The sequence below is a fragment of the Aptenodytes patagonicus genome, chromosome 17 (genome assembly GCF_965638725.1).
Source record: "Aptenodytes patagonicus chromosome 17, bAptPat1.pri.cur, whole genome shotgun sequence".
NCBI lineage: Eukaryota > Metazoa > Chordata > Aves > Sphenisciformes > Spheniscidae > Aptenodytes > Aptenodytes patagonicus.
This window is the reverse complement of record NC_134965.1, coordinates 300,048-326,578: the sequence shown is the minus strand read 5'-3', so window position 1 is coordinate 326,578 and position 26,531 is coordinate 300,048. Positions and strand designations below refer to the sequence as shown.

Below are 26,531 nucleotides of genomic sequence, written 5' to 3'. Positions count from 1 at the left end.
GAGCGCACTGCCAGCTGCCTGTCCCAGTCCCCACAGCTGGTCCTGTAGCAGCTCGGCAGCTTGGGGACCCAGGGGCCACCAGCTCAGCTCTGCCAGCCCAGGGCTGAAGGGGGAGCTGGGGTGCCCATCCCTGCCCCAGGGCTGCCGGAGCCGCTCTGGCTCCCACAGTGCTGCTCAGAGCCAGGCAAACAGGAACAGGGCAGGTTGCAACCCCCAGCTCTCGGGGCCAGCCTGCCCCCAACACTCACAGTCCCTCTCCCCTCTCTCCCTGCTGGTGCTGGGACACCTGAGCAGAAGAAGATCATGATCATAATCTGCTGCGTGATCCTGGGTATCGTCATTGCCTCCACCTTCGGCGGCATTTTCGGCTAGACTCACCCCACGGGACTGTTTGTGTGCGATGGACGGAGCCGCGCGTGCCATGGGGCCGCAGCCACGCCGGAGCGAACCACGCAGCCCCGGAGCCTCCCAGCAGCATTTCAGTTTCTAATGCATGGTTGTTTGTGACGCTGTGTGTGCGGTGCGGTGCGTCTGTGTGGAGGGAGCGCCGGCCCCGGGGCGCAGGCAGGGTGCAGGGGACGGTGATGGGTGCAAGGGGGACCCTGGGTGGGAACCCGAGCTCTCATCACTGCTCCAGCCTGGGTGGCTGGCTGGGACCAGGTGGGGACAGAGGTGCCCTTGGGTGCTGCTGCTCCTCCTGTGCTGGGCAGCCTGTGTTAGTGACAGCTGAGGATGAGGAGGGACCAACAAAGGGTGTTAGGGGTCCTCGACAGCACAGTGCCCAGTCGATCTCCCCCAGCTTCCCCATCACCTCCAGCCAGAGCTCTCATGTCTGTCAGCCGAGTCTGTGCTTGCAAACACCTTTCCTTGGGCTGCTTCTCTCACGGGGCCCTTCCCCAGGGGTGCGCTCTGCCAGGCCCTGCCTTCCCCCGTCCCTGCCTGTCCTGTGGCTGTGCCCGGCTGTGGGGCTCCATCCCTGCTGCTCTGCCATGGCAGGGCTGCCCCCTCCCTAGGCAAGTCCTTGCCCCAGTGTGGGTGCCAGGGGCTAGATGTGCCGCTGCTGGCGGTGGGTGCCTGATGGAGCAGTGTGGGATGAGGAGCTGCTGCCTGGGACCATCACAGTTGCTTGGGGACGGGGACAGGCTGAGGACCTGTGCTGCACTCTGGTGCTGGCCCGGCAGGGCAGGAGGGCACGGGTACTTAGGCCAGCATGTTTCACTGGCCGCTCGTCCTGCACCAAAGCCTCATCGTTCTGTTCTCAGCCCCAGTACATGGTGGCCCTGGCTCCCGCTGCCCCCAGGCCTGGGCTCTGGCCATCAGGGTTTGGGGCTGGCTCTGATGCCCACAGCCCCCAGCAGTGCTTGCCTAGGAGCAGGGCTGCTTCCAGCCTCACTTCTTCACATAGGCACCCATGGCTGGGGGTTGGAGGCAGTTGGGCTTTCTCCTGCCGTGGTCCCAGGAGCAGCCCTTGTTGCATCCACCCCCCTGCAAGGTAGGAGCAGCAGCCTTCCTCCTTCCCCTATCCTACCAGCTCCTGAGCAGGGCAGTGCCTGACTGCCCCTTCCATCTCTTTGCCACCTCTTGGTATCTGCCTGCCCCTGCCACCTCCTCCTGACGCAGTGCCCTTCTGCCTGCTCATCCCCTGGGCCATCCAATGAGGCACCCGCACTTGGTGGCATGTTGTGGGAGCAGCTGGATGCCCTGTGCCCTCCTCCGTGCCCACTACATGGATGCAGCCAGTGTGGCGTGGCCTGAGCCTGCTGGCAGCTCGGAGGAGCCCTGTGTTGCTACTGGCCATTTTCCTCAGGCTCAGGGCAGGGCTCTGCCCTCACATTCCTCGGGAGACTCCAGGGCTCCAGCTGGCCCATGCACATGCCAAAGCACTACAGAGGAGCCCAGAGCAGGGTAGGCCAAGCTCATGGCCACAAGACTGGGACAGGGACTGGACACGAGCCCAGATGCTGGTAGCAGGAAAAGGGCACTTGATGGCAGCAAGTACTGCAGCTGCAGGTAGCGCATCACCTCCCCGCTCTGATCGGGGCGAGGGCAGGGCTGCTCCAACCCCATGCTCCTCCACCCTGGCTGAGTGCTGTAGCACAGGCACTGGCCCCGTGTGTGGTGCCTGTGGGCACGGGGTGAAAGGCAGCGGGCTGTAGCCAAGACACGGCGCTGCCTTCCCCAGGTGCAGCCCTGCCCAGCAGCAACCCAGACACTGCTCTTTCCCTGCCATTGTTACCCGAGGTCCCACAATACAGCCCCTGGTTGCATTCAGTCACCCTTGGGAAACGTGTCCAGCCCAGGTCCCCTGCCCCGCCCAGCCCAAGCCCCCACTGGGTGCGGCCGTAAGAACATCCAAGACCGGAGCCCGCTTCTTTCACAGTCCAACGACTGATGTGAGCTACAGCACTCCAGCCTGCGTGCGCAAAAGGGCTTGGGGCACTGGGACCGGCTCTGGAGACCCCCTCCAGGGCAGGAGGCAGGTGTGGGCAGGGTCCTAGCTCTGTGGGGATGTGTCTGCCTACAGGAAAGGGAGCTGGAGGTGATGCACGAGTGCCTGCTGCTCCTGCCCCTGTGCAGCTCCCTGCCACCACAGTCTGCGCTCTGCTCTGCTGAGCCAGCAAGAGCGCTGGGCCCCCTCCTCCGGGAAGCAATAACACTGCTGGCAGGGCTGCTCCTGGGCAGGCAGGCAAAAAAACTCCTCTCAGGCTCTCACCCTGCAGCGATGCCCACTGCTAGCACAAGGTGACTTTTTTTTCTTCCAAGCAGCGGCTTTTGTGGCACAAGCTCACATGACATCAGGGCTGTGACCCACCCCTGTCAAGGCACGAGGCCAAGAACAGCACTGGGGGGATTCTGGCACTTGCTTCTTCCTTGTTGGTACCACCACTGCCAGCAGCCCCCCAGCAGCAGGAGTCGGATGGAGCCACAGTCAGTGATTCTGCCACTGGCACTTTGCTGGGATCCTGCAGGTGGCGGTGGCCCCAGGCTCCGACACGAGGGAGGCAGAGGAGCAGGCTGCCATCGCTGCCCCACAGGCAGGCTCACACTGTCCTCGCTGTGAGGGGAGGGTGTTTTGGTGCAATAATTACCCCTGCACTACGGGAAGCCCCGTTCAGTTCCTTTTTACCTACCTGTCGTTGCATGTACAGACCAAATCACCAACAGTGTGGTTGTGCTTTGGAGAGACATTTCACTTTTTCTTTCCAGCCCCCAACCTTAGACCACCTGTCCTTTGGGTTACACCACCTCTGTTCCAAGTGCCACCTGCCCTCCCAGTGCTGGGAGCATGTCGATGCAGTATTCCACGAGCAGTGTGGGGCACGCACAGCTTGCACTCGAACTGGGGATTGTTTTTTTTGTAATTAATGTACTTGAAGGCTTTCCGAGCCCCCCGTGGAGTTGTACTGTTGCTGTACTGTGAGCTAAGTGTCCTTGTTTTCTATGTGGATCTTGACCCTGGCTTGCTGTCTCACTGGGCTGGATGACACTGTATGTTGCCTCTTTTCTCCTTCACCCTTTCCCTCCCTGCTAGCCTCCCTTTCTTCTCCCAAAGCTTTGGGTGCAAAACAGCTTCCCATTTTGTGGAATTTTTATGTAGAATAAACATTTGTAACTGTAAAGCTCTGGCTGGCACCTCTCTGTTTCAGGGGAAGGGAGGAGGTGATGGGGAGCAAGGGCTGGGGTACGGAGAACCCCAGCACCCTGGCAACACTAAAGCATACAGGGTAGGCCTGATGCGAAGTGCCCACAGGAGTAATCGCCACAGGAATAACACTTCTGCCAGGAGGAAGATTTGCCCTCATGGGACACACCTGTATACTACCTGACTCCCTGCCTGTGGGCAGAGGGGAAGCTGGCAGGGAACTAGGTGCTACCTAGTACTCCCCTGCACTGAGGGGCAGGACACAGAAGACCAGCAACACTTCTGACTCATTGACTGTTTAGTGAGGAGGCTGGATATAAAGTTCTGGCTCACCTGGAGCTCCAGATGGCTTGCTGCACTCTCAGGAAGATAAGCAATGGCATTGCAGACACCAAGTGGCCAGAGCACTGTCTGCCACTCTACCTTCACCAGAAAAACAGGGCTGGAAGCTTTGCAGTTGGCTATTGGGCAGCACCTGAGCCAGTTTACACCTGCAAGAGCCACAATGACCTGTCCCAGCAAGTCCCAGGCCTGGGGTGCCCATCTGTGCCATCCACGGGAGGCTCACTGGAGGGACTAACACACCATCTTTCACACCAGCAGTGTCCAGAGCAATTCAGAAGCGAGGGCGGCGCTTTCGACCCGTGTATTTCGTGTCTGCTCGCACTTCCCTGTGGAAAAAAGAAGAGAGCAACTAAGCACAATCCACAGGTCATTCTGGGAGGGGAAGGGAAGCAGGTTCGTGGCAGGAGTTTGAACGGGTGACAGCAGGCCAGACCAGCACAGTCGGCCTCAGCTGAAGCAGGACCCAGCTGAACTTACTTGCCCTGTCGTCGTCTACGCTCTTTCTTCTCAAGGATCCAGTCCCGGCTTTTCTTCACAGACTTACCCTTGGCGTTTCTGAACCGTGTCCTACAGAGAAAGCAGACAGCAGCTGGAGAGGAACTGAGGTGGGGGGCACGGTTTTCTGCCCTGGAGGATTGCCACCCGGAACTGGGCATGCCCTCTGCCTCATAAAACCAGAGAGTACCCCTCCCACCACCCCTGGGATGAAAGAGGCTCAGCCAGCACTGGGGCAGGTGGCCACAGTCCCAACCGCAGATGCACTGGGGGAGGAGGCTGCTTTCAGCCCCAGCTCTGAGCTGAGGGATACCTACCCTTCATGGGCTGCAAGCAGGCCAGCTCTCCCCTGTGCCATGTCTGACACACCAGCAGCACGCTGGGATCTGGGATCTCGGGGGAATACGGGCTTAAGCACAACCACCTTCTCCTTGTCTGCTCTACTCCGAACAAAGCAGACAAAGCCTCTGGCTTCCCAACAAGTTGCCAGTTCTGCTATTGCCCTCCAAGACCAGGTACCCCCTGGACTAAGTGAGCAGAGAATAGCACTGTGAGAGGCAGGAAAACATGGCAGCTACAAGCTCCTGGCAGCCACGACGACTTTCCTCTGTTTTTTGTTCTCTGTCTCTCCCACTGGCTGCAAGAGGGGCTCCTCCCTGCACCACTACTGTGGGAGGAGACCTGGTCAGCAGGAGAAACCCCCAGGCCACAGCTAAGCAAAGCTAAGCAAAGAATTTGACAGCAGAAGAAATGGAACACCAGGCTTCAGGCACAGCAGCCTGCCTCCCCAACAAAAAAAGCCATGCTTGGCATCACCAGCACTGCAAGCATTCCACCTGCCATCACCACTGGCCTACACTACAGCGCTGAGCTGGAAAGCCAAGTGCCGGACAGAAAGCGCACCTCAAACTGAATGCTCAGCTGCAGCTCTAGGGTAAGCATCAACAACAGCCCCACGACACCACAGCAAAGCCCTCCAAACGAACCCATTCCATTCCTTGTGTCTGGGGCCCTTCAATAAGATAAAGCAGTGCCCATCTGGGCTGCCACGAGTCCTCACAGTGCCCCCAGTCCCTTCCCTTCAGTCACTTCTCACATGGCAGCACTGTGGTCCTCAGTCAGCAAAACCCAGCCCCTATACCCCTCACACTCCTTGCTTCGGGAGGACTTGCAGCTTCATCCCCCACACAGTACCTCTCATTGGTGAACTTTGCCTGGTGTGTCTCTTCTCCATCAGCACGCTCAGTACCAAGGCCCTGAAAAGCAAAATTGGGAAGTTTCGCTCTCCTCTGGAGCAGACAGAGCTAACAGTTATGCCACATAAATTAAGGGGAACCCAGGTCTCTGCAAGGCGAAGGACTGGAGCAGCAACAAACTGGTCTTCCAGAAATTGTGGCAAAGAAACCAGATCTCAGGGAGAGCAGGGGTTGGTGAGACTGACAGCAAATGTATAAATGAAGTCACATCTGTATGCACAGAGCTGCCTGGCTGCCACTCTGTGACTTCCCCTCGCCCACAGCTCTTCCCCATCACCCAGCAGCCAGGAAGGCAACTCTGTGGCCTCACGGAGCTCCTCACCTTCGGTAATGTGCCAGATGCCCCAACAAAGAGACAAAGGAAGAACCTGAAAGAACAAGAATAAGGAGCATGAAGCTGGATCCAGCACGCGATTCCCAGTCCCCAAGCAAGACTGAGATTGTTTATAACAGAGTCAGATCTAAGCTGTAACCTCTGTCCAAGTAACCTGACTGTATCATGGGAGAGAGAACAGCTCAGAAAAAAAAAATCACTGCTAAACCCAGGCCTCACCCCAAACACACACATACACAGAGACACAGGACTCACTTCTTGGCTTTGGCGCTGTTGGGGTAATCTACTACCATTCCTCCGGTAAAGCCAGCTCTCATGGCTTGGGCCGTGATGAGCTCCAGCTGGAAAAAGAAGCACGTGCAAAAGTTATTTAGGGGTCATCCACCAGCAATGCCCAAGAGACCTCTGGGCTTGACCACAGCTAACTGTGCATGCCAAAGGTGGGTCATTCCTGCTCCTGTTAAACTCTGCACCAAGCTCCCAGTTCTGCAGTACCATCTGGACACCAGTCTGCTGCCTTTATTTGGTTCTCCCTGCTCCTCAGTCTAGCCTGGGTTAATTGGCACAGCAGACTCTCTAAGAGAGGGATACTGGGCTGGATTTTCCAGCCCTAGGGAGTTACAGTACAGTGCTGATGACTACAGGCCGGTCTTCAAACCCAGCCACGCAGGGGAAAATCCAGGACAGCAGATTCAGATTGTGTTCTGCCAATTTCTTTGATTTTAAGGCTCAGCCCAAGACAATCTGTGAAGCAACAGAAATTGCACAGGGCATTCTCCTTATAGGTTTTTTCTGCGCTCTTGAAGAGCTTTACAGATGGTGGGAAGGACAGAGACACAGACCCAATGTGTAGAAACATGATGCATTCAGAGCCCCAAGCAGCACATGACTTCTCTGCCTGGCTCTGCCTGTACCTCTTCCCCACTGACTGATGTCCTGTACCTGTTCTGAGTTCTCGGGGTACAGCTGCAGAACGGCTCGGGATCCTCGGGCCTACAGGAAATAAAGTCGATCACAAACCTGTCTCAGTGCAGGCAACCCCTCTAGTCACCCAATCCCTAGCCCAGACACTAGCGCCCACCTCCCCAAAGCCTCCTGGAGAACTCTCCCAGGAGAGCTGCTCAGACTGCAGAGCCAGCTCCTCCACAGCACAGCAAGGCACAGGGGTAACAGCAGGGATCAGAGAAGCATGAGACACCACGCAGGCAGGCAAGGAGATAGGAAATGGGTGCTCCTGCCAGTCCTCTGTTTCAGAGCAGCATTTACTTAAAATACCCGACTTAAATATCTTGCTAAAATGCACCAGCGAGGATGGTGCAGAGAGCACCAGCAGAGGCCTGACTGGGAGAGCATGACACTTACCAAGGCAGTATAAAGAGTTGAGAAGAATCGGTAAAGGCGTTTTGGAGGGCTGTGTGATTTCTTATCAGCATTACAAAGCCACTGCACTGCGGAAATACTGAGAAAGAAAACAAGACCCCCGGGACACTGAGCCATCGATTCTTTCGCAGGGCCTTTGAGCTTACTTCCAGCACTAAGCATGTGCTAGGCTTCAGGGAAACGATTTAATTTTCTCCATGTAGCTTTGCCTTCTGTTTTGCAGTTACATGAACCCCTCTGGAGACTCACTATGCCAAAACCCAACAAGGCGCAGTAACTATTCAAGCACAAAAGAATCACCAAGCATCCCCTTTAGGCCAGGTGCTCAAATAATTCAAGTACTTAGCTGTGGCCCTTGCATGGCCATGCAGGTTTTGCCAATGAGCAATCCCAAACAGAGCATTTGGGATCAGCAACGGACAGTCCTTGCTCCTTTCCAGCACCTTTCTGAGGTATTGTCTAAGCAGAAAAGTGTTTCTGTCCCCTTCACCTAGCCCTTCATCCGAAAACCAACCATCAAACCTTTGATCCAGGGACTAACGCTCCAGCTGAGCAATGGTACAGACAAACTTTCTGTTTTCCTCCTTGGAGCAGGTCTCAACCCTCCTGGCAACATCCCCAATTTTATTTTATTTACTTCAATAAACTTCCTAGCTCACCAGCACAAAAAAAGACAAGCATCACTTGGGAAACAGCTGTTGGAAGCTGCTTCTACCATCCAGAATCTCAGCAGCTTGTCCCACAGAGGTGGAGTCAAGTTGCATGGAGCAACGAAAGCGACTGATAAGGACAGTTGCACTCATCTGTTATGTACCGTATGTGGACCGTGTGTGCTGTACCGACGATGCAGTTACGTGAAGTATCAAGAGAGCTCGCTTATGTACACAAACTCACCTGATACAGCCGTCAAACATGCCGGGCCTGAAGGGAATGCCATGACCCACATCTGCAAGGAGAAGGTCTCCTTCCACCTCCCTCTCCACGGCCACATCTGCACAGAACAGAACGTGGCTCAGGCAACCAGCTCACACCTTCGGGGACCACCTCTGAGGTGAGGCGAGGGTAGCAGGGGAGGAGGGCCTGCTCACCCAGCATGGCAGGGCTGATGTCCATGCCAATCCAGTAGTGACCCTCGTTGGAGATGTAATCCCCACTCAGCCCAGAGCCACAGCTGAAGGGAGGAAGGGGGGAAAGCGCAGGGATCATGGGCCTGGTCTGAGGGTGACCCTGTCCAGCCACAAGGTTACAGCAGCCCGTCCCTGTTCTTCAGCCCTCAACAGAGAGGTGCCAGTGCCATGGGGCCTGGATGCCCCTCGCCCCCGCACGCCCAGCCGGCCCCAGCGCTGTGGCCAGCTGAAGCCCCAGATGCCCCGTGTGCCATGAGGCAGGGCAGGGCCCCCTCTCACCCCACGTCCAGGAGGAGGCACGGCCGGTCCTCAGGCAGTCCCAGCAGCTCCACAGCCCGCTCCGACATCTGCGACTGGATCTCCACCACCCGGGAACTGCAAGACGCGGCCAGAGCACGGGCAGCAGGCGGCAACCCCGCGGCGCGACGCCCCCCGCCACCGCCTCACGGGAGGATTTCACCCCCCTTACGCCTCACGACGGGGCCCGCCGCCACATGGGGGGTTACCCCCTCCCCGCCTCACGATGGGACTCCTCCGCCGCTGCCATGCGGCGGGGGCGTCGTCCCCAGGCCTCACGGCAGGACCCACCCGCGGCGGGTTCCCCTGCTGTCTGCCCCATGACGAGACAACACCCCCTCCCCCGCCACCGCCTCACGACAGGACCCCTCCCCGCCCGCGCGGCCCGGCAGCCCCGGAGCGACCGCGCCGCCGTACTTCTGCGTGTACTTCCGCGCCTCGGCCTCATCGTAGAACTGCAACGAGAGAGAGGCGGAGGCGGTGAGGCCCAGGACCCCCGGGAGCGGCCCGGCTCTCCCTCCCGCCCGCCCCGCCGCTCACCAGCTCGGGCGGCCCGCGGTGCTCGGGCCGGCGGCCGCTGCCCGCCATGCCGCCGCGTGACGTCACTGCCCTGCGCCGCGCGCCCAGGGCCCGTCGCGTCCAAGGTGGCGGCGGGGGACGCTGAGGCGGCGCGGCCCGATGGAGCCGGCAGCGCTCGGCCGCCTGCGGCGCCTCCTGCCCGTCGCCCCGCGGGCCCCGCGGCCCGGCCGCGCCCTGGCGCCGTCCCGCGGCGGGCAGACGGGCGGCGGCCGAGCTCCGCGGCCGCGCCGCGACCTGTACGAGGTGCTGGGGGTCCCGGCCACGGCGACGGCGGCGCAGATCAAGACGGCGTACTACGAGCAGTCGTTCCGCTACCACCCCGACCGCAACGCCGGCAGTGCCGCCGCCGCCGCCCGCTTCGCCGCCGTTAGCGAGGCCTACCGGGTGCTGGGCAGCGCCGCCCTGCGCCGCAGGTACGACCGCGGCCTCCTCAGCCCCCAGGACCTGCGCGACGCCCCCCAGCCCTCGGGCCGCCCGCCCGCCCCCGCCCCGCCGCCGCCGCCCCGGGCCCCCGCCACCGCCCGCCGAGGGCCCGTCCCGCCGCCCTTCGACTTCGACGCCTTCTACCGGGCGCACTACGGGGAGCAGCTGGAGCGGGAGCAGGTGCTGCGGGCGCGGCGGGAGCAGCTGCGCCTCCTCCGGGAGGAGGCCGCGGCCCAGGGGCGCTTCCAGCTCCTCTCCAACCTCTCGGCCGGGCTCATCTTCTTCCTGGGTTTCGCTATCCTCTACGGCCTCAAGTGACGGCAGGGCTGGGCAGCCACCGGGACACCCACTCAGCTCCACTGCTGCGGCGAGACGGAGTGTCACCAGTGGGCATGGCAGCTGGCTGGGGGGTGTCCCCTGCACCCACACAGTTGGCAGGCACCGTGCATGGGGTCTGTTCCTCAGGCTGTGATATTTCCCCTCTGTCGGTGTGACCTTCAGAGATGGTAAACAACCGGCAGGCTCCATGTGTGGGCTCTGCTCTGTGGGCTGTGACCTGACCCCTCTGCTGGTGTGACCTTCAGACACCAAGTGCAACTGGCAGGCACAGTACGTGGCTGTGATGTGACCTCCACAAGTGTGACCTGCAGACAGCGTGTGACCACTGGATACCACGTGTGGGCTCTGCTCCGCAGGCTGCGATGTGCCCCTGCTGCCAGCGTGACCTTGCAGATGTGGTGTAGGGGCTCAACAGGCTGCGATGTGCCCCCTCTGCTGATACGACCTGCAGACATAGTGCCTGACAGGTAAATGCGGTTCACGGACTCTTGCTTTGTGGACTGTGACATGCCCCCTCCATTGGCACTGCTGTTTGACCTTGGTGGGAACCACGTGCCTGTTTAAGCCGCAGCAGAGATTAAATGGCTGTCAGTGGCGTTTGTGTGCCGTGTGTGTTCGTGGGGAGTGCTCTCACCGCTGCTGGCTCTCTGGTTTTTGGTTAATCCGAGACCTGCAACCTCTGTGCTGTCACATCTGTTGTTACTACATCTTTGGGAATTTTAGGAGTGTTCATCTTCAAACTGCATCATTGCCCTTGTCTGTTCCTGTTCAGGGCTTGCCTCGCTGTGTGGCGAGTACAGAAGTCTTGGCTTCAGCAGCCTGGAAGAATGAAGCCTGGGCCTGTGGCGGCTCGTGTCCTGGTCAGCATACAACATCGCCTGGAGGTACTGCCCAAAACATTTCTGTGTTCAGAACAGCCTGTCCTGTCTAGGGCTTGCCCGGAACTTTGCACAAGACAATCCCGCACAGGTTTTCGTGGCTGGGAGTGGTACACTTCTGAGCACTGAGTGGCATTACTTGGGTCTAAGCATCATTTGCACATAAAAGTATTTGCCTATTTAAGTATTGAAGTGCTTTAAGAACTAACGATTGTGTCTCTCAGAGCTTCTGACTTTCCTTGGGTGAAGATTTTACCTGTGTTATGCTGGTACTACACGGAGTGAGTGAAGCTTCATGGTATTGAACTCTGTGCCGAAGACTTCATCTGCATTACTTTGCACTGGATTTGCTGGGCCTGGCTGGCAGCAGTCTGCGCAGGAGCCAAGCCCTCGCCCCTCACTGCAGTGACTCTGGGTTATGTTTTCTCCCAACACAAAAACGTTAAAAGCAAATGCCCCGTGTTTTCCAGCTGCAGAGTTCTGTGATACTGAACTGAGCCTGAGGCGGTAGCGTGGCAGGGAGTGTAATGTCTACTGGTACCGGGTATATGCTGTACAGGAGAGCTTTCTGCCTTTTCTGGAAAGCATTGTACCACTTCCAGCTGCAGACTCCAGAGACTGCTGTGTGTTTGGAGCAAATTCAGCCCAGGGGCAGAGAGAGAGCTTTCCAGGATCCTCTCTGGTTGTCAGTCCATCCGTCTGTGTGGGATTATAGTGCTGAAATGTCAGCATGTGAGCCTGGCGTTCAAGGGCATTGGTTACAGAGTGAAAACCTCCGGAGTTGCGGCTCTGTGTCACATGCTGATGCATTTTCGTGCTATAAACCAAATCACTTGAAAGACCAGAGGTGGCTTCTTTGGCAGAGTTTGGCAGGAAACATTCTCTTCTAGGCTGGAAAAGCTAGGGATGTCCATGGGAAGCAGTGGGTACTAGGGAGCACCTCTCTAGTTCCTGGTGTTGTGGCTTGCAGGTTTTAAGACAGCCCTGCCCAACACGAGGTGTCCTCTGGATCAATCTTTCTTAAATCTGTGTAGTGCTGAGGCCTGGGACTGTGGGCTGTTCCCGCGGGCAGGCCCTGTACCCAGCCCTGAGCCAGCTTCCTGGCAGAGAGAGGGTCTGGTGCAGTGCAGTGTGGAGCAGGAAGAACAGGCTAGCTGGTGTGCCGCCTGCATTGCTTTGCGCCCTAACACCAGGACAGGGAAGAGCTGCTCCAGTAAGCCAGCTGGGCTGACTCTGCTGCTCTGTGTCTGGTGCTTGTGTCTGAAATTTGGGGGTGAAGTACGCAGGCACCAAAACCGAGCTAATCCACGTGCATTTCAATGGGTGGTTTGGGCAGTTTATATTACTGGTTCTTCCTCTTCTTGCTCAGGTCTCCATGATGTAGCTTGAACATAAAAGATATCCAGCCATAAACTGGTGATGAAATGACATCTTTCTTTTGGTGGGCTTGGGTGGTAAATATTCCTTGCACTTGCTGGAAAATGGAGGGTAGGGGACAGGCTGGTGTTTCACATAGTGACTGCAGCAGGTTGAGGAAGAGGGTGGGGAGGGGGGTCCTGTTTCCCTGAGGCCGTGCTGGGAAGGGTGGGCATGCTGCCTGCAGTCACTGGGGAGTGGGTAGGATGGCCTCCCTGGGCCACCATGGACTTCATTCCTGCCTGCTGGACACCTATTCTGTTCTGCCTCTGACATACGGGGGTTGGTGTGCACTTGTGATATACCCTCTGTGCTCACTGTACTCTCTGCATGCACATGCTGCAGGCAGCATTTAGTTTTGCTGCTGAATTTGGTCAGAGGAGGGGAAGCATGGCATGCAGTGTATGGAGGGATGCTTTGGGGCATCCAGTCTGTCACTTTTGGGTAGTACAATGTATACTTCTCCCCAGCGTCACCTTCACTCTGGCCGGGCCTGAATGGTCCTCTGCTCCAGGAAGGATTTCAGGAGCTCGGGCACAAAGTGGCTGGGGCTAATCCAAATGCACAGAGACTGCCAGCTCCCAGCACACCAGGTTTCTACCCCTTTTCTTGTGTCAATACTGTTGTCACGTTCTTGTCTTTCCCCAGTTGTTTCCCCGATGGAGAGGTGCCAGGAGCAACTGGATTTCTTGTGGCTTTCCTTTAGCCAGGTGAGTGCATCCCTTGAGGGGTGCCTGTGGCACAATTGTTAGGGGAAATACAGCAGGGCCTAACCATGACAGCAGTGCTGTGAAGGTCCAGGATCAGAAGGTCAAAGTGGAAAAGGAAAGGAAACAGGGCACAAGTGGGCCTGATTGGATGTGTGAGGCTTGCTGCACAGGGACCTACTTTGTATTTAAACCCCATGTTCTACCTCTCCTGTGGCAGTGGCTGAGCAGTACTGTTGTCGAGAGGTGACTATTCAGTGCTCCCATCAGTGGGATGCTGAGCAATCAGAGAGGGTTGCAGAGCCGTCTTCAGACAGGGAGAAGCGCCAGGCACATCAGTGAGAGCCACGAGGAGTTTGCTTTCCCTCACACTTGCTGTGAGGGGGATAGGCTTGTGCACTGGTGGCTGGATCTGAGCCATGGAGCAGAGGGTGAAACTGCAACTGCCTGTGGCCTTGGCTGTCTTCACACCTCAGGGACAACAAGGACGGATCCTTGGGGGTACTGAGCCACAGAGGGTCGTTTCTGTGAGACGGAGCCCATCGTAGGATCATTAAGGTTGGAAAAGAGCTCTAAGGTCATCGAGTCCAACCGTCGACCCAACACCACCATGTCCACTAAACCATGTCCCTAAGTGCCACATCTACACGTCTTTTAAATACCTCCAGGGATGGGGACTCAACCACTTCCCTGGGCAGCCTGGTCCAATGTTTAACCACTCTTTCAGTAAAGACATTTTTCCTCACATCCAATCTAAACCTCCCCTGGCACAACTTGAGGCCATTTCCTCTCGTCCTATCGCTAGTTACCTGGGAGAAGAGACCGACACCAACCTCGCTACAACCTCCTTTCAGGTAGTTGTAGAGAGCGATAAGGTCTCCCCTGAGCCTCCTTTTCTCCAGGCTGAAAAACCCCAGTTCCCTCAGCCGCTCCTCATAAGACTTGTTCTCCAGACCCCTCACCAGCCTTGTTGCCCTTCTCTGGACACGCTCTAACACCTCGATGTCCTTCTTGTAGTGAGGTGCCCAAAACTGAACACAGTATTCGAGGTGCGGCCTCACCAGTGCCGAGTACAGGGGCACGATCACTTCCCTGCTCCTGCTGGCCACACTATTTCTGATACAGGCCAGGATGCCATTGGCCGCCTTGGCCGCCTGGGCACACTGCCGGCTCATGTTCAGCTGGCTGTCGACCAACACCCCCAGGTTGTTTTCCGACAGGCAGCTTTCCAGCCACTCTTCCCCAAGCCTGTAGCGCTGCATGGGGTTGTTGTGGCCGAAGTGCAGGACCTGGCACTTGGCCTTGTTGAACCTCATACAGTTGGCCTCGGCCCATCGATCCGGCCTGTCCAGGTCCCTCTGCAGAGCCTTCCTACCCTCGAGCAGATCAACACTCCCGCCCAACTTGGTGTCGTCTCCAAACTTACTGAGGGTGCACTCGATCCCCTCATCCAGATCATTGACAAAGATATTGAACAAGACCGGCCCCAAAATTGAGCCCTGGGGAACACCGCTCGTGACCGGCCGCCAACTGGATGTAACTCCATTCACCACAACTCTCTGGGCCCGGCCGTCCAGCCAGTTTTTTTACCCAGCACAGAGTACACCTGTCTAAACCGTGAGCCGCCAGCTTCTCTAGGAGAATGCTGTGGGAGACGGTGTCAAAGGCCTTGCTGAAGTCCAGGTAGACCACATCCACAGACTTTCCCTCACCCACTAAGCAGGTCACCTGGTCACAGAAGGAGATCAGGTTGGTCAAGCAGGACCTGCCTTTCATGAACCCGTGCTGGCTGGGCCTGATCCCCTGGTTGTCCCGCATGTGCCTTGTGAGTGCCCTCAAGATGAACTGCTCCATAATCTTCCCCGGCACCGAGGTCAGGCTGACAGGCCTGTAGTTCCCCGGATCCTCCTTCCGGCCCTTCTTGTGGATGGGCGTCACATTGGCAAGCCTCCAGTCGTCCGGGACCTCCCCCGTTAACCAGGACTGCTGATAAATGATGGAGAGTGGCTTGGCGAGCTCCTCCGCCAGCTCCCTCAGCACATCCAGCCCCTAGACTTGTGAGCGTTCAGGTGGCATAGCAGGTCATTAACTGCTTCCTCTTGGATTATGGGGGTTTATCCTGCTCACTGTCCCTGTCTTCCAGCTCAGGGGGCTGAATACCCTGAGGATAACTGGTCTGACTATTAAAGACTGAGGCAAAGAAGGCACTAAGTACCTCAACCTTTTCCTCATCCTCGGTGACAATGTTTCCCCCCGCATCCAATAAAGGATGGAGATTCTCCTTGGCTCTCTTCTTGTCATTAATATATTTGTAAAAACATTTTTTGTTGTCTCTAATGAACGACAGCGGCCAGATTGCGTTCTAGCTGGGCTTTTGCCTTTCTCATTTCCTCTCTGCACAACCTAACAAGATCCCTGTACTCTTCTTGAGTCGCCCGCCCCTTCTTCCACAAGTTGTAAACTCTTCTTTTTTTCCTGAGTCCCAGCAAGAGCTCCCCGTTCAGCCAGACCAGTTGTCTTCCCCACACGTTCTTCTTACGGCGTACAGGGACAGCCTGCTCCTGCACCTTTAAGACTTCCAGCCTTCCTGGACCCCTTTGCCCTTCAGGACTGTCTCCCAAGGGACTCTCTCAACCAGCGTCCTGAACAGGCCAAAGTCCGCCCTCCGCAAGTCCATGGTTGCAGTTTTGCTGCCCCCCCTCCTTACTTCACCGAGAATCGAGAATTCTATCATTTCATGGTCGCTAAGCCCAAGACGGCCTCCGACCACCATATCTCCCACCAGTCCTTCTCTGTAAACAGCAGGTCGAGCGAGGCACCTCCCCTGGTAGGCTCCCTTACCAGCTGTGTCAGGAAGTTGTCTTCCACACACTCCAGGAACCTCCTAGACTGCTTCCTCTCTGCTGTGTTGTATTTCCAGCAGACGTCCAGGAAGTTGAATTTCCCCACGAGAACAAGGGCTAGTGATTGTGAGACTTCTGCCAGCCACTTGTAGAATGCTTCATCCTCCCCTTCATCCTGGTTGGGTGGTCTATAACAGACTCCCAGCAGGATATCTGCTTTGTTGGCCTTCCCCCTCATCCTTAACCATAAACACTCAACCGTATCATCATCACAATCGTTGAGCTCTAGAAAATCGAAACACTCCCTAACATACAGGGCCACCCCACCGCCTCTCCTTCCTCGCCTGTCCCTTCTGAAGAGTCTATAGCCATCCATTGTAGCACTCCAATCATGAGAGTCACCCCACCATGTTTCTGTGATGGCGACTAAGCCGTATCTCTCCCGCTGCACAATGGCTTCCAGCTCCTCCTGTTTGCTGCCCATGCTGCGTGCATTGGTGTAGATGCACTTGAGCTGGGCTATCGATTTCGCCCCCAGCATCGGCACGCCGCCCCTAGGCTCATCTCTAGTGAGCCTGGTTTTATCCCCTTCCCCCTTCGAACCTAGTTTAAAGCCCTCTCAATGAGCCCCGCCAATTCAGGGGCGAGAATCCTTTTCCCCCTGTGAGACAGCTGAACTCCATCTGTCACCAGCAGGCCTGGTGCCATGTAAACCTCCCCATGATCAAAAAACCCAAAATTCCTCTGATGGCACCAGCCCCTGAGCCATGCGTTGATCAGGTGTATTTTCCTGCTCCTTTCAGTATTCTTCCCTGCCACTGTAGGGATAGAGGAAAACACTACCTGTGCTCCTGATCCTTCAACCAGTCGCCCCAGAGCCCTGAAGTCCCTTTTGATCACTTCAGGACTTCTCTCTGCAACCTCATCACTGCCAGCCTGTATAACCAACAGCGGGTAGTAGTCAGAAGGCCGTACCAGACCAGGGAGTTTCCTAGTGATGTCTCTGACCCGGGCCCCAGGGAGGCAGCAGACTTCCCTGTGGGACGGGTCCGGTCGGCATATCGGGCCCTCTGTTCCCCTCAGAAAGGAATAGCCTATAACAATTACCCTCCTTTTTTTCTTAGCAGAGGCAGTCATAATGCATGGGGCTGACCGCCTCACCCTAGGCAACCCCCTGGATGGACCTTCGGCTACATCCTCGTTTGCCTGGCCCTCAAGTTCCAGGGCCCCATATCTGTTCTGTAAGGGCAACTGGGAAGGTGAGGGAGACCGGGCGGGCGTTCGCCTGGCACCCCAAGCAGGGACGTGTTTCCATTCCTCCCCGTCGCTTAGGTCCCCTCCTTCTACCTGGTGGCAAGAGGGCAGGGGATCCTCTGCTTCTTGTGGAGCCTCCATCTGCTGCCTTTGCCTCAGGGATGGTAGGGTGCGGCTCCACCAATCTATCTCCCTCACACTCCCGGATACTCCTTAACCTTTCCACCTCCTCCTTCAGCTCTGCCACCAGGCCGAGCAGATCATCCACCTGGTCACACCGCACACAGGTGGTGTCTCTGCTGCCCTCCGGCACAAGTGACAGGCTCAGGCACTCCCTGCAGCCAGAGACCTGGACAGCTGTATGCTTGCGTGTGAGCTCCGTCTGGGTCGCCACATGCCTTCTGGCGACGGCTTTCGGTTGAGTGGAAACCATAGCCGGTCCTCTTCTGGGAGGGTGATGACTGCTAGTTGAGTTGGCCTCTAGAGCCAGGAGGGGGACTGCGCCCTGCCTGCTCGCCTTCCCTGCACGAACTGCTGCGCCACGCCCTTCTGCCACGCCACGGCCTGGTCGCTCCTGCTCCCTGGGGGCTGCTCTTGTATGTGAGGGGGTTTGGCCGCCATCCCTCCTGTCCCAGCCCACGCCAAGTCAGAGCTGCCGCTTGTCAGGAGCTCCCTCCTCCGGCTCGGGGGGAGGGGGGGGCTGGGGCACCCTCTCACTCCCTGCGCTTTTGCCTTCGTGGATTTTGCCACGGTTTTGCCGCTTTAGGAAGGGTCCCCCCAGTGCGATCCTCCGCTCCAGAGCCCTTCACCTCGGTGGCTTCCTGCAGCTGGGGGCAAGGCAGCTGTGCGTGGGGGGGTCACAGCACAGAACAGCTTCCCCTCCCAGGTCTACTGCGGGCTTTGCGTCCTTTTGAGGATGTATCCAGTTACTACAAAACAAATCTCAGTAATATACTGCAGTCGCAGCTGTTACACAGCCCCCTCCTGGCCTGTGTTCTCGGGGTGGTGAGGATGGCAGTTTCAGCTGGGGAGGAGGTCACCCGTGAGCTGTTGGAATCCTGAGGCCTTTGCTGGGAGGAGTGTGATGTTCACAGTGGGGATTTCTTCCTCCTCACTCTCAAGTCCACTGGGGCCACTTTTAAACATTGTCTAGCACATCCTACCCCTCTTCATTGCTCTGCAGCTCCACATTACGTCTGCCTTTATAGTAAGTGGTGTGTTGTATGCATGCTGGATGCTGGTTCTTTACTCTCTTACCCCTGACACTGATTTTTGCCAGCTCTTAAATTTGTGTCACTGAAAGGAACTGCCGAAGGGTGAGTTCCTGGTGGGGCCTCAGCTACCACTCTATGCCCACCCCTCCAGGCTCGTACTGCTCTACCCTGCACCTTCACCCCAGAGTTTATTCTGTGTAACTTCCTGTTACTCATTCCCACCCTTGAATTACTAACAACAGTCACCACACCATGCCACTGTAAAAGGGAAGCAAAACTAAAGCTAAGTAGTTAACAGCCACTTGGTAATTAGATGCTGTTACAAACTGAGTAAATCAAACAAAAACTCCAGGCGAGCTGAGACAAGCCTGGATGAAGCCTGACAGCCCCAGTCCTGAGGCTTTGCAAGCTCAGTGCAGACCCCATTCCCCAGTCCTATCCCAGCCTGTTTTCATGGGCTGACGTCCCCGTAACCACAGGTTTGGGGTGCTGAGCTGCTCACCTTGGCTGCTGGGTGGTGCAGCCTGCGGGCATGGGGTCTCAGTGCCTCATTAGGGCCTCTTCCTTCCATTTGGAGAAGCTGGGCTGTTCTTTGGGAAGGAAGGGGTTAAACCTGGCTCCTGGAAGGTCTTTGGGGGTGCCAGCTGGGCTGGGGGCATGAGGGGCAGAGGCAAGGAGCTGCAGGCTGGGTGAGCAGGATCCTGTGCAGCACTGTAGGGGTGGCCATTGCGTCCCCCCCAGAGGGGCTGGCCTGGCTGGGAGGGGGGTGAGGGGACGGCGCCTGGGACAGCCCCAGCCCTCACCTGCCCTGGGATCCACGGGCAGAGCTCTGCACCTCAGTCCTGCTGCTGCTGGGCCCTCGGTGGCTCTACTCCCCCAGGGAAGGGCCACACGGTTGGCAGCACCTGTGGATGGGGGGGGCAGTTCCCCCTCCCTTCAACAGCATCCCCTGCTGCGACTCCTCTGTTAATAGAGTTAACTGTTAACAAAATTTCCTCCGTTAACAGCCCTGCTGCCTGCGCAGTGCCTGCTGCACCGGGGGGCCCAGCTGGGGCACCCTGGCACCACCCCTCGCTGGCTGGCCCCAGCCTGGGGTTTTGTATCCCCTGCCGACCTGGGGTTGCGGCTCAAAGGGTCTCCTGGAGGCTGCCTGTGCTGGGGGCATCTCTTCTCTCCCAGGTGTCCTACCCCTCCTGGGCTGGGGGGCTGCTGCTTGCCCAGCCTGGCTTCCGAAAAGCCAGGCCTGGGGGGGCCGGGGAGGCCACAGAGCTGGTAGGGCCAGCTCCCCGCCTGCCCCTCCTGGGTTTGGAAGCACACCAGCTGACAGAGGGGCTGAGCTGGCCCCAGGCTGCTGCCTGGCCCAGTACAGAAATGAATGCAGGTGCACACCTGGTGGCAATGCTTCCTCCTTTTCCCCGGGGTGAGCAGGGGCACGTTGACGCCCCTCGATGTGGCCCTGCAGAGCAGGCAGCGCTTGGTGCAGGCAGGGAGAACCACTGTGCAGGCAAGGAGGGGCACAGAGGGATCACCCTGTGCTGCTGCCAGCTCCTGCCTGTTACCAATGTCCCCATCTTGCCCACCGTGCAGGACTTTGTCCTCAGCCCAGGCCTGCCTGCGGAAGGGGCTGGTGCTGCCGGTATGGTGAGGTGCTGACTGCACACTCTGGGAGTGAAGAGGCAGACACCCACTGCTGCCACGTTCCCTAGAGGCGCAGGGTGCACTGATGCTGCACGTTCACTCCCCACCAGGGCCACTGCCACTGGGGGGTCTGGCCACCCTCCTGGGGCAGTACGTGCTCCAAACTGGACAGGACCAACTCCAGGGTTGGAGGAACCTCCTCAGGGCAGGGGCTCGCCTTGCTTGGCAGCTTCCCAGTGGTTAAAGGACCTTGGCAGAAGTGGGGTGGTGGCCAGCCCAGCAGGACCATGGGGCTGCCAGGGCCTGCCCACTGCTACCTGAGCTGGGCAGGCACCCAGGGGTGCTGCAGGGCTCCTATGGATGGAAAGCCAGCCAGGGCCACAGCAGCCCAGCTCACTTTGTTCTTTGGACCGTTACTTTTAGTGCTGTCAGCTTTGGTGGGACATACCCTCCCCAGGCTGGAGAGAGGCAGCTGCTCAGCTTGAGGGTTCACACTCATGGGGCCACATGTGCCCTTGCTGTAAGGTGACTCAGTACCTGCTCAGGGCCAGGGAAGTTTGTCCTGGAGCTGGTGACAGACCCATGCAGCATTGCCTGAGACTGCCCAGCCCTGGGGAGCCATGCAAGGCAGGCACTGACTGGGGAGACCCACTGTTTGTGCCTGGCTGGTTTTTGGGCGGCTTGGCTCCTTGTGCATGGTCGCATGTGCGCTAGTGCCAGCTCCAGTGCTGCGCCCAGTCCCATCTTGCAGGGCAGTGACACAGCTCATCAGCATTGCCTTTGGCTGGCATTCAGCCCATACAGGTGTCTGGCTCTGGGCTCCAGCATGCACCATATCCTCATGCCATTGCCTTGGGGTCCTTTCTTCCTGAGCCAAGTGCTAAGGTGGCCTTCCTCTCCCAGGTGGCCATCCAGATCCCAGGGAAAGGCCTTGTGCTTACCCACCACCGCCCCTTGTGTGTGTGTGCTGAGAGCCCTCATAGCTCGAGACACACACACACACACATCACTTGAGCCCACATCCCCATGCTACATCCATAGCTCTGGTCATCTCACATGGGGTAGCCTGGGCAAATGTCCGGGGGACGCCAGGACATTGGGTAGGAAAGGGCTGCCTGTGCATCGTGACCCCCTCCAGACACAGCACAGATGGTCCCACACAGACCAACTGGCCCCCTAAGTGCTACTGCTTGGCCCCCTTATTTCCCTGGTTAGGTTAGCCCTGTGGGGCTGGTACGGGAACCCAACCAAGCTCTTGTGCCATGGTTGCCAGCCTACTACTCTCCTTCTTCCTGGCATGTGGCAAGCCACAGAGCCTGACTGTGGCAGTCAGGCGTGTCCTGGCACCTTTCTTTGACAGGCTGAGCCCAAACTGAGCCTGGTGGGACCCAGGAAAGCAGGAGGTGCTCTGTGAAACCCCAAATATTGCAGTGACTACCATCTCCTTGCCTGCCAATAAGGCCACGGCGGCTGGTCCCCAATTTATCCCAGTCTTAAACTTGTTTTAACTGGTTATACTGGATGAGTGGCCCCAGTCCCACAAGTGAAGGCTGGAGTTTGGAGTAATGGTGGGGTACCCTCAGTGGTGGAGGGGGTGATCAGACATTGCAAGGCAATGGTCCATATTTTGGGGTGCTTTGTAGCCAGAGCCAGGGCCCCTTGCTGCTTTGGATGATTCCTAAGTAGTCTACATTAACAGTGCCAAGCTGCAGGGTGGGCAGGCTGGGAAAGAAGAAAAAAACGCTACAACCAGACAGGGGCTGAAAGCCTAAGAAGAGCCTGAAACCAAATCAAAAGCTAGAAACAGCACAAGAGACACCCCAGAGCAGGGAACAAGTACCCCAGGGGCTGCAGCTGGAGGAACCAGGGCTATTCCCTGCCCAGCCGTGTCTCACCATCCATTGCGTGAAATTAAAGAAAGCAACAGAGGAGCCTGGGATGCAACAGGGTGAGCTCAGGCCTCCTGCCGCCTTTTCCAGTGGTGGCTGAAGTCAGGGCTAGTGCAAGAGGGTGGATGGGGAATGGGTACTAAAAATGCTGCAGAGCTGCACACAGGTCTGAGACCAGCTGCTGTGGAGCCATGAGCGAGCCCGGCTGGCTGCAGGGTATAACCCTTCATGGGCGCGAGGGCTTGGCTGCTGGCACGAGGCATCTCTGGTTACCAGAAGTCTTCACCATGTGCAGGGCCAAACTGCTGGGAGATGGTCCCTGGCACTTGCCTGGGGGGAAACTCACACTCACTGGGCTCTCTGCCCCCCTTGCGGGGGCTGTCACCTTGCTCAGGGTGTTGATGGGCTGAGCCAAGTGCAGGTGCAACGCCTGGGGGCTCCCCAGGCTGGAGGACCCTCCTTGACTGCCAGTTACCTCCAAGCCTGGCAAGTGTCCCCCCACAACCACTTCCTCCCTGCCTGTCCCATCCCTCTGTTCATAGCCAGAGCCAAGGGGTAACACAGAGCATGGAAAAGAGCCTTTATTTAGAAAGCACGTGGCGCCCAGTGCTCCCGGGCCCTCTTCCCTGCTATCTCCCACCCGACTGAGCACACTGACATCCCTCCAAACCACCCGCCCCCACTTCCTCTCACTGTTCCTTTTGCTGTGGATGCAGAGACCTCCCCCTGCCCCGGCAGCTCCTCAAGTGCAGGACTCACTGCCTGGCCACGGCACCTGCCCCATCCCGCCCTCAGCCACGCACCTCCATCCCCCTGTGAGCACCCACCCCTGTACCTGCCCAACAGACACCGCAGCCCCTTGTAGCTGTGCCTACGCCATGCACCCATCCCCATATGCTCCCCGGCCAGGGTGTTCCTGCACAGCCCCCATGGAGGCACAGGGCCAGGAGCAGGGACATTCCCCGTCCCTGCGCTGCTACCGGTGTGGAGGCTCCTGCTTCTGGTGTCGTGGCCACTGCTGCCTGCGGAGGGGCTGGGGGCTGAGCAGGGGGATGTGTCCGACGAGGCGCAAAGGCGAGCCCGGGCTGGGAATTTTGGAGCAGGGAGATGCTGGCTGGTGTTCCAGGGCTGGGAGATGGTGTCTGGGAGGTGCAGCCGGCACGGCAAAGGGCACAACAGCCTCCGAGGGGATGAGAAAGGCGGGCACAAAGCCATAGGAGAGATCGAAGGCTTTGGGGGCTAATCCACTCCGCAACGGGGCAAGGCGGCCTCGTGCCGGGCTAGCCAGGGCACCTGGGTGCCCCGCGGGGCCCGCAGGGTCCCTGCCCACCTGGTCCTTCTGCAGCAGCTCCTGCAGTTTCTCCAGCTGTGTCCGGCAGATGTGGGAGCGTGTGCGGCTCTGGCAGAAGGACTCCAGAAAGGAACCGAGGGGCAGGTCCTGGGCCAGGAACTGCTCTATCTGTGCCTGTGGGACACGCGGTGGGACAGCATCAAGCCAAGAGAGCCATGGGACCACGGAGGGAGCCCAGACGGCTGAGCCCCCCCGGGCTCTTCTCCAGGGCCTGGCACGTGGGAGGGCATGGAGAGGAGTCCGGGGCCCAGGCAAGGAAGGGGCAGCAGCACAGGGGTCTTGCCTGACTCACCTCCGACTCTGCCTCGGAGGCATCGAGCTTGGCTTGGAGCTGGCCCAGGGCGCTCTGCGGGCTCCAATTCTCCAGGTATGCCTCTGTGTTGGGAGGGGATGGGGCTGCCAACAAACCTCTCCCCAGATGCCCCCACTGCTGGGGCTGCAGTCTTTCCTATCCCCAAGCATCAGTTCCCCCCCCGAACTGAAACACCCCCAAACACATCCCTGGAGCCGCCTGCACACCAAGGCCTGCATCCCACTGCGGCATTGGTCCCAACCGAGGGCTGGCTATGTCGCAGGCAGCATCACCCCCCACTGCTCCTGATCATGGCTGGGCCATTTCCCTGGTGCAGGTTCAAGGGTGCTGAGCCCACCCGGGCCCTCGTATTAACATGGGTTGCTCTGGCTGTGCTGGGCTCTGCCTCATCCCATCTGCTGCGCCCCACTCACCCAGGCGCTGCTGCTTGTCCCAACAAGCCTCTCGTATCTCCCGCAGCTCCTGGTACTTGATGGCTAAGGAAGCCTTCCCGTCCTCCAGCCGTGGGCGCAGGGAGAGGTTCACCCTGGCCAGGGTGCAGTTTGAAGCCAAACACATCTCCCGCTCCAGCTGCAGACTCTGAAACTGTGGGAATGGGAATGGGGGGTGGGGGGTGTCAGCACTGGGAGAAATGGGCAGAACCAGTCAGAGCTGGCAGCCTGCTGGGAGGGGGTCCATCTCCATCCAGGGGCGAACCCTCTCCTGCACTGTACCCATCCCTCTGCTCTGCCTAGAAAGGGGGTACGTCTCGAGAGGGATGCAATGGCTGGACCTGGGCTACCCATGGCACAGGGCAGCTTACCCTGAATGTGGCAAACCTCACAGCTGGCTACCCAGCCCCCTTTGCAGAGGAAAGGACTTGTTAGCTAACAAGGATGTCAGGAGAGAGACACACACCCTCTCTTGCTGCGCACACATCTTCTGCCCACGCAAAGAGGGAAGTAGAGCATGGTGCCGGGCTGCAATTTGAGATGCCCAGGGGAAAGATGCTGAAAGCAGGCTGAGAATTGTTTCAAAATAACCTGACCCTGTTCCCGCAAAGGAGTGCCAGGAACCACTGGAGCCAGGGAGCACTTGGGGCTCATCCCAGCTGCAGGGAATGAAGGCAGATGCGGAGGGCACAGTGAGGGGCCAGGGCCTCCCAGCCTCCCCCAAATCTCTGGACAGTGAGAGCAGCGGGGGCAGTGGCTGCGGCCCTGCTCCGTGTTTTGGTGGCCCGAGGCTGCCTGGCAGGCGATGGCTGCTGAAACCCCGAGCAGCACCAAAAGCCCCGGGGCAGCCGCCGGCCGGGACGCCCAAACTGAGGTTTCCCCGCGGCCACCCCAACGCAGCCGGTGGGTTTTGCTACTCCTCCAGAGCCCCCGGGCTCGGCGGGCGGGATTTCAGGTATCAAGGGAACGCCAACGAGCAGCGGTGCCAGGGACCGGCGGGCGACGCCCGGTCCCCGCGGGGCACGGCCACGCAGCGCCCGGCGCCCGGGCTGCGAGCCGCTCCATCCCACGCACCGGGAAAGCCCCGCTGGGGGCGAGCACTGCACGGCCCCCCGGCCCCCCCAAGCTCCCCCTCCGGCCGTACCTTCCTGCTGAGGCGGGCGGCGCGCTGCAGCCGGGGCTCGTCCTGCAGCAGGGCGCGGAGCTGCGCGGTGCTGAGCGCCCCGAAGCGGCGCGGGGAGCCGGGCGGCGCCGGGGGCCGGGACATGGGCCGGGGCACAGGCGGACACGGGCCGGGACCCCCCCGCCGCCGCCGCCGCCGGGAGCCGCCCGCACCCCGCGCCCCGCCCAGCGCCCGCCGGTCTTAAAGGAGCCGCAGCTGAGCACAAGGCGCTCCGGTTCTGCACGGCGCCGCCCCCGGCTGGGGGGGGGGGAACCGGCACTGCACCCCGCTGCGTGCATCCTGCTCCCCGCTGTGTGCATCCTGCGCTCCACCTCGCCGTGCATACCCTGCACCGCACTGTGTGTATCCCGCACTGCACCCCGCTGTGTGCACCCTCTGCGCTGCACGCTGCTGTGTGCATCCTGCACCTCCGTGCATGTATCCTGCACTGCACCACACTATGTGCATCCCGCTTGTCACCGCCTTGATCTCACCCTGTGCTTCACGGCGCTGCACGTGTGCATCCTGTGGAGATCCTGGCACCGCTGCACCTGTCGGTTCAGGAGAGAGGAGGGAGAGAGTAATGAGGCACCCTGCACTGCCGGCTCTGTGCAGGTCCCCTTCGTCCCTTGGGGAAGGGAGAGGTGGGAGTGCTGCCCCGCTTGTGGTGGGGAACTGCTCGCCGCGGGGTGCTGTGGTCACTAAATGTTTGCAGGGATTCAGAGACCTGAAAGAAAAATTCAGGGAGGAGAAACCTGCCTGAGGACTATCAGCTCCGCTTCAGGACATCTCTGTGCTGGAAACTCGCCTTGTATCTTTGCCCTGTTCTTACTCTTTAAGTAAAGATGTGGTGGAGAAGCTGGGGAAAAGTAGCAAACCAGGAGCTCATGGGAGGTGGGGATTGTTTCCTGGGGAAGTTTTACCTTGGTGAAAAAACAGAGCTGCAGGGAGAGCCATGCACTGCTGCTGGGGCGGGGACTGCTCTGTCCTGGCCAGGACATTTCCACTGAGCAAATATCTGGTGGGAGACAGCATTTGATGTCCACTGCTTGACTTCTGGTGTCATCTCAGACCAACACTGGCTGCTGGAGCTGAGTGAAGGGAAGCTGCCAGGGAGCCGCTGGGGGCTGGAGGTCACTGCTGTTGGGTGGTCAAGAGCCCAGCAGGATTTAGGAAGCATTTGGATGGGTAGCTTGGAATAAGGGGCTGTGTGGAGC

At 58.7% G+C, this 26,531-nt stretch overlaps 4 protein-coding genes across 6 annotated transcripts in view; 2 read left to right on the top strand and 2 right to left on the bottom strand.

The window, feature by feature from the left end:
• Positions 1 to 3,620, top strand: part of STX1A (syntaxin 1A) — a 97,310-nt gene extending 93,690 nt beyond the window's left edge. Inside the window, exon 10 of the mRNA XM_076354399.1 lies at positions 295 to 3,620. Within this exon, the coding sequence (XP_076210514.1) occupies positions 295 to 372 (78 nt within the window). The 3' untranslated portion in view covers positions 373 to 3,620. The remainder of the gene's footprint in view (positions 1 to 294) is intronic.
• A 303-nt stretch (positions 3,621 to 3,923) lies between these two features.
• BUD23 (BUD23 rRNA methyltransferase and ribosome maturation factor) lies at positions 3,924 to 9,477 on the bottom strand. 2 transcript variants are annotated; one of them, XM_076354298.1, is made up of 13 exons: positions 9,418 to 9,470; positions 9,295 to 9,332; positions 8,860 to 8,955; positions 8,542 to 8,624; positions 8,348 to 8,444; positions 7,436 to 7,532; positions 7,016 to 7,066; positions 6,329 to 6,414; positions 6,062 to 6,107; positions 5,678 to 5,739; positions 4,466 to 4,555; positions 4,229 to 4,314; positions 3,924 to 4,134 (listed from the first exon to the last, which is right to left on the bottom strand). In XM_076354298.1, exons 1-12 carry the CDS (start codon positions 9,463 to 9,465, stop codon positions 4,260 to 4,262), a joined length of 849 nt encoding a protein of 282 aa, XP_076210413.1. In that variant the 5' UTR covers positions 9,466 to 9,470; the 3' UTR covers positions 3,924 to 4,134; positions 4,229 to 4,259. The 2 variants fall into 2 exon arrangements, with proteins under 2 accessions (XP_076210413.1, XP_076210414.1); XM_076354299.1 differs by having other exon boundaries at positions 3,924 to 4,314; positions 9,418 to 9,477.
• Positions 9,478 to 9,555: 78 nt separating this feature from the next.
• DNAJC30 (DnaJ heat shock protein family (Hsp40) member C30) lies at positions 9,556 to 15,506 on the top strand. 2 transcript variants are annotated; one of them, XM_076354409.1, is made up of 3 exons: positions 9,556 to 11,102; positions 13,161 to 13,222; positions 14,540 to 15,506. In XM_076354409.1, exon 1 carries the CDS (start codon positions 9,556 to 9,558, stop codon positions 10,195 to 10,197), a length of 642 nt encoding a protein of 213 aa, XP_076210524.1. In that variant the 3' UTR covers positions 10,198 to 11,102; positions 13,161 to 13,222; positions 14,540 to 15,506. The 2 variants fall into 2 exon arrangements, with proteins under 2 accessions (XP_076210524.1, XP_076210523.1); XM_076354408.1 differs by lacking the exons at positions 13,161 to 13,222; positions 14,540 to 15,506 and having other exon boundaries at positions 9,556 to 10,685; positions 10,991 to 12,509.
• A 7,367-nt stretch (positions 15,507 to 22,873) lies between these two features.
• VPS37D (VPS37D subunit of ESCRT-I) lies at positions 22,874 to 25,419 on the bottom strand. The gene is made up of 4 exons (XM_076354513.1): positions 25,297 to 25,419; positions 24,135 to 24,306; positions 23,701 to 23,783; positions 22,874 to 23,522 (listed from the first exon to the last, which is right to left on the bottom strand). Exons 1-4 carry the CDS (start codon positions 25,417 to 25,419, stop codon positions 23,034 to 23,036), a joined length of 867 nt encoding a protein of 288 aa, XP_076210628.1. The 3' UTR covers positions 22,874 to 23,033.
• Positions 25,420 to 26,531: the final 1,112 nt, after the last annotated feature.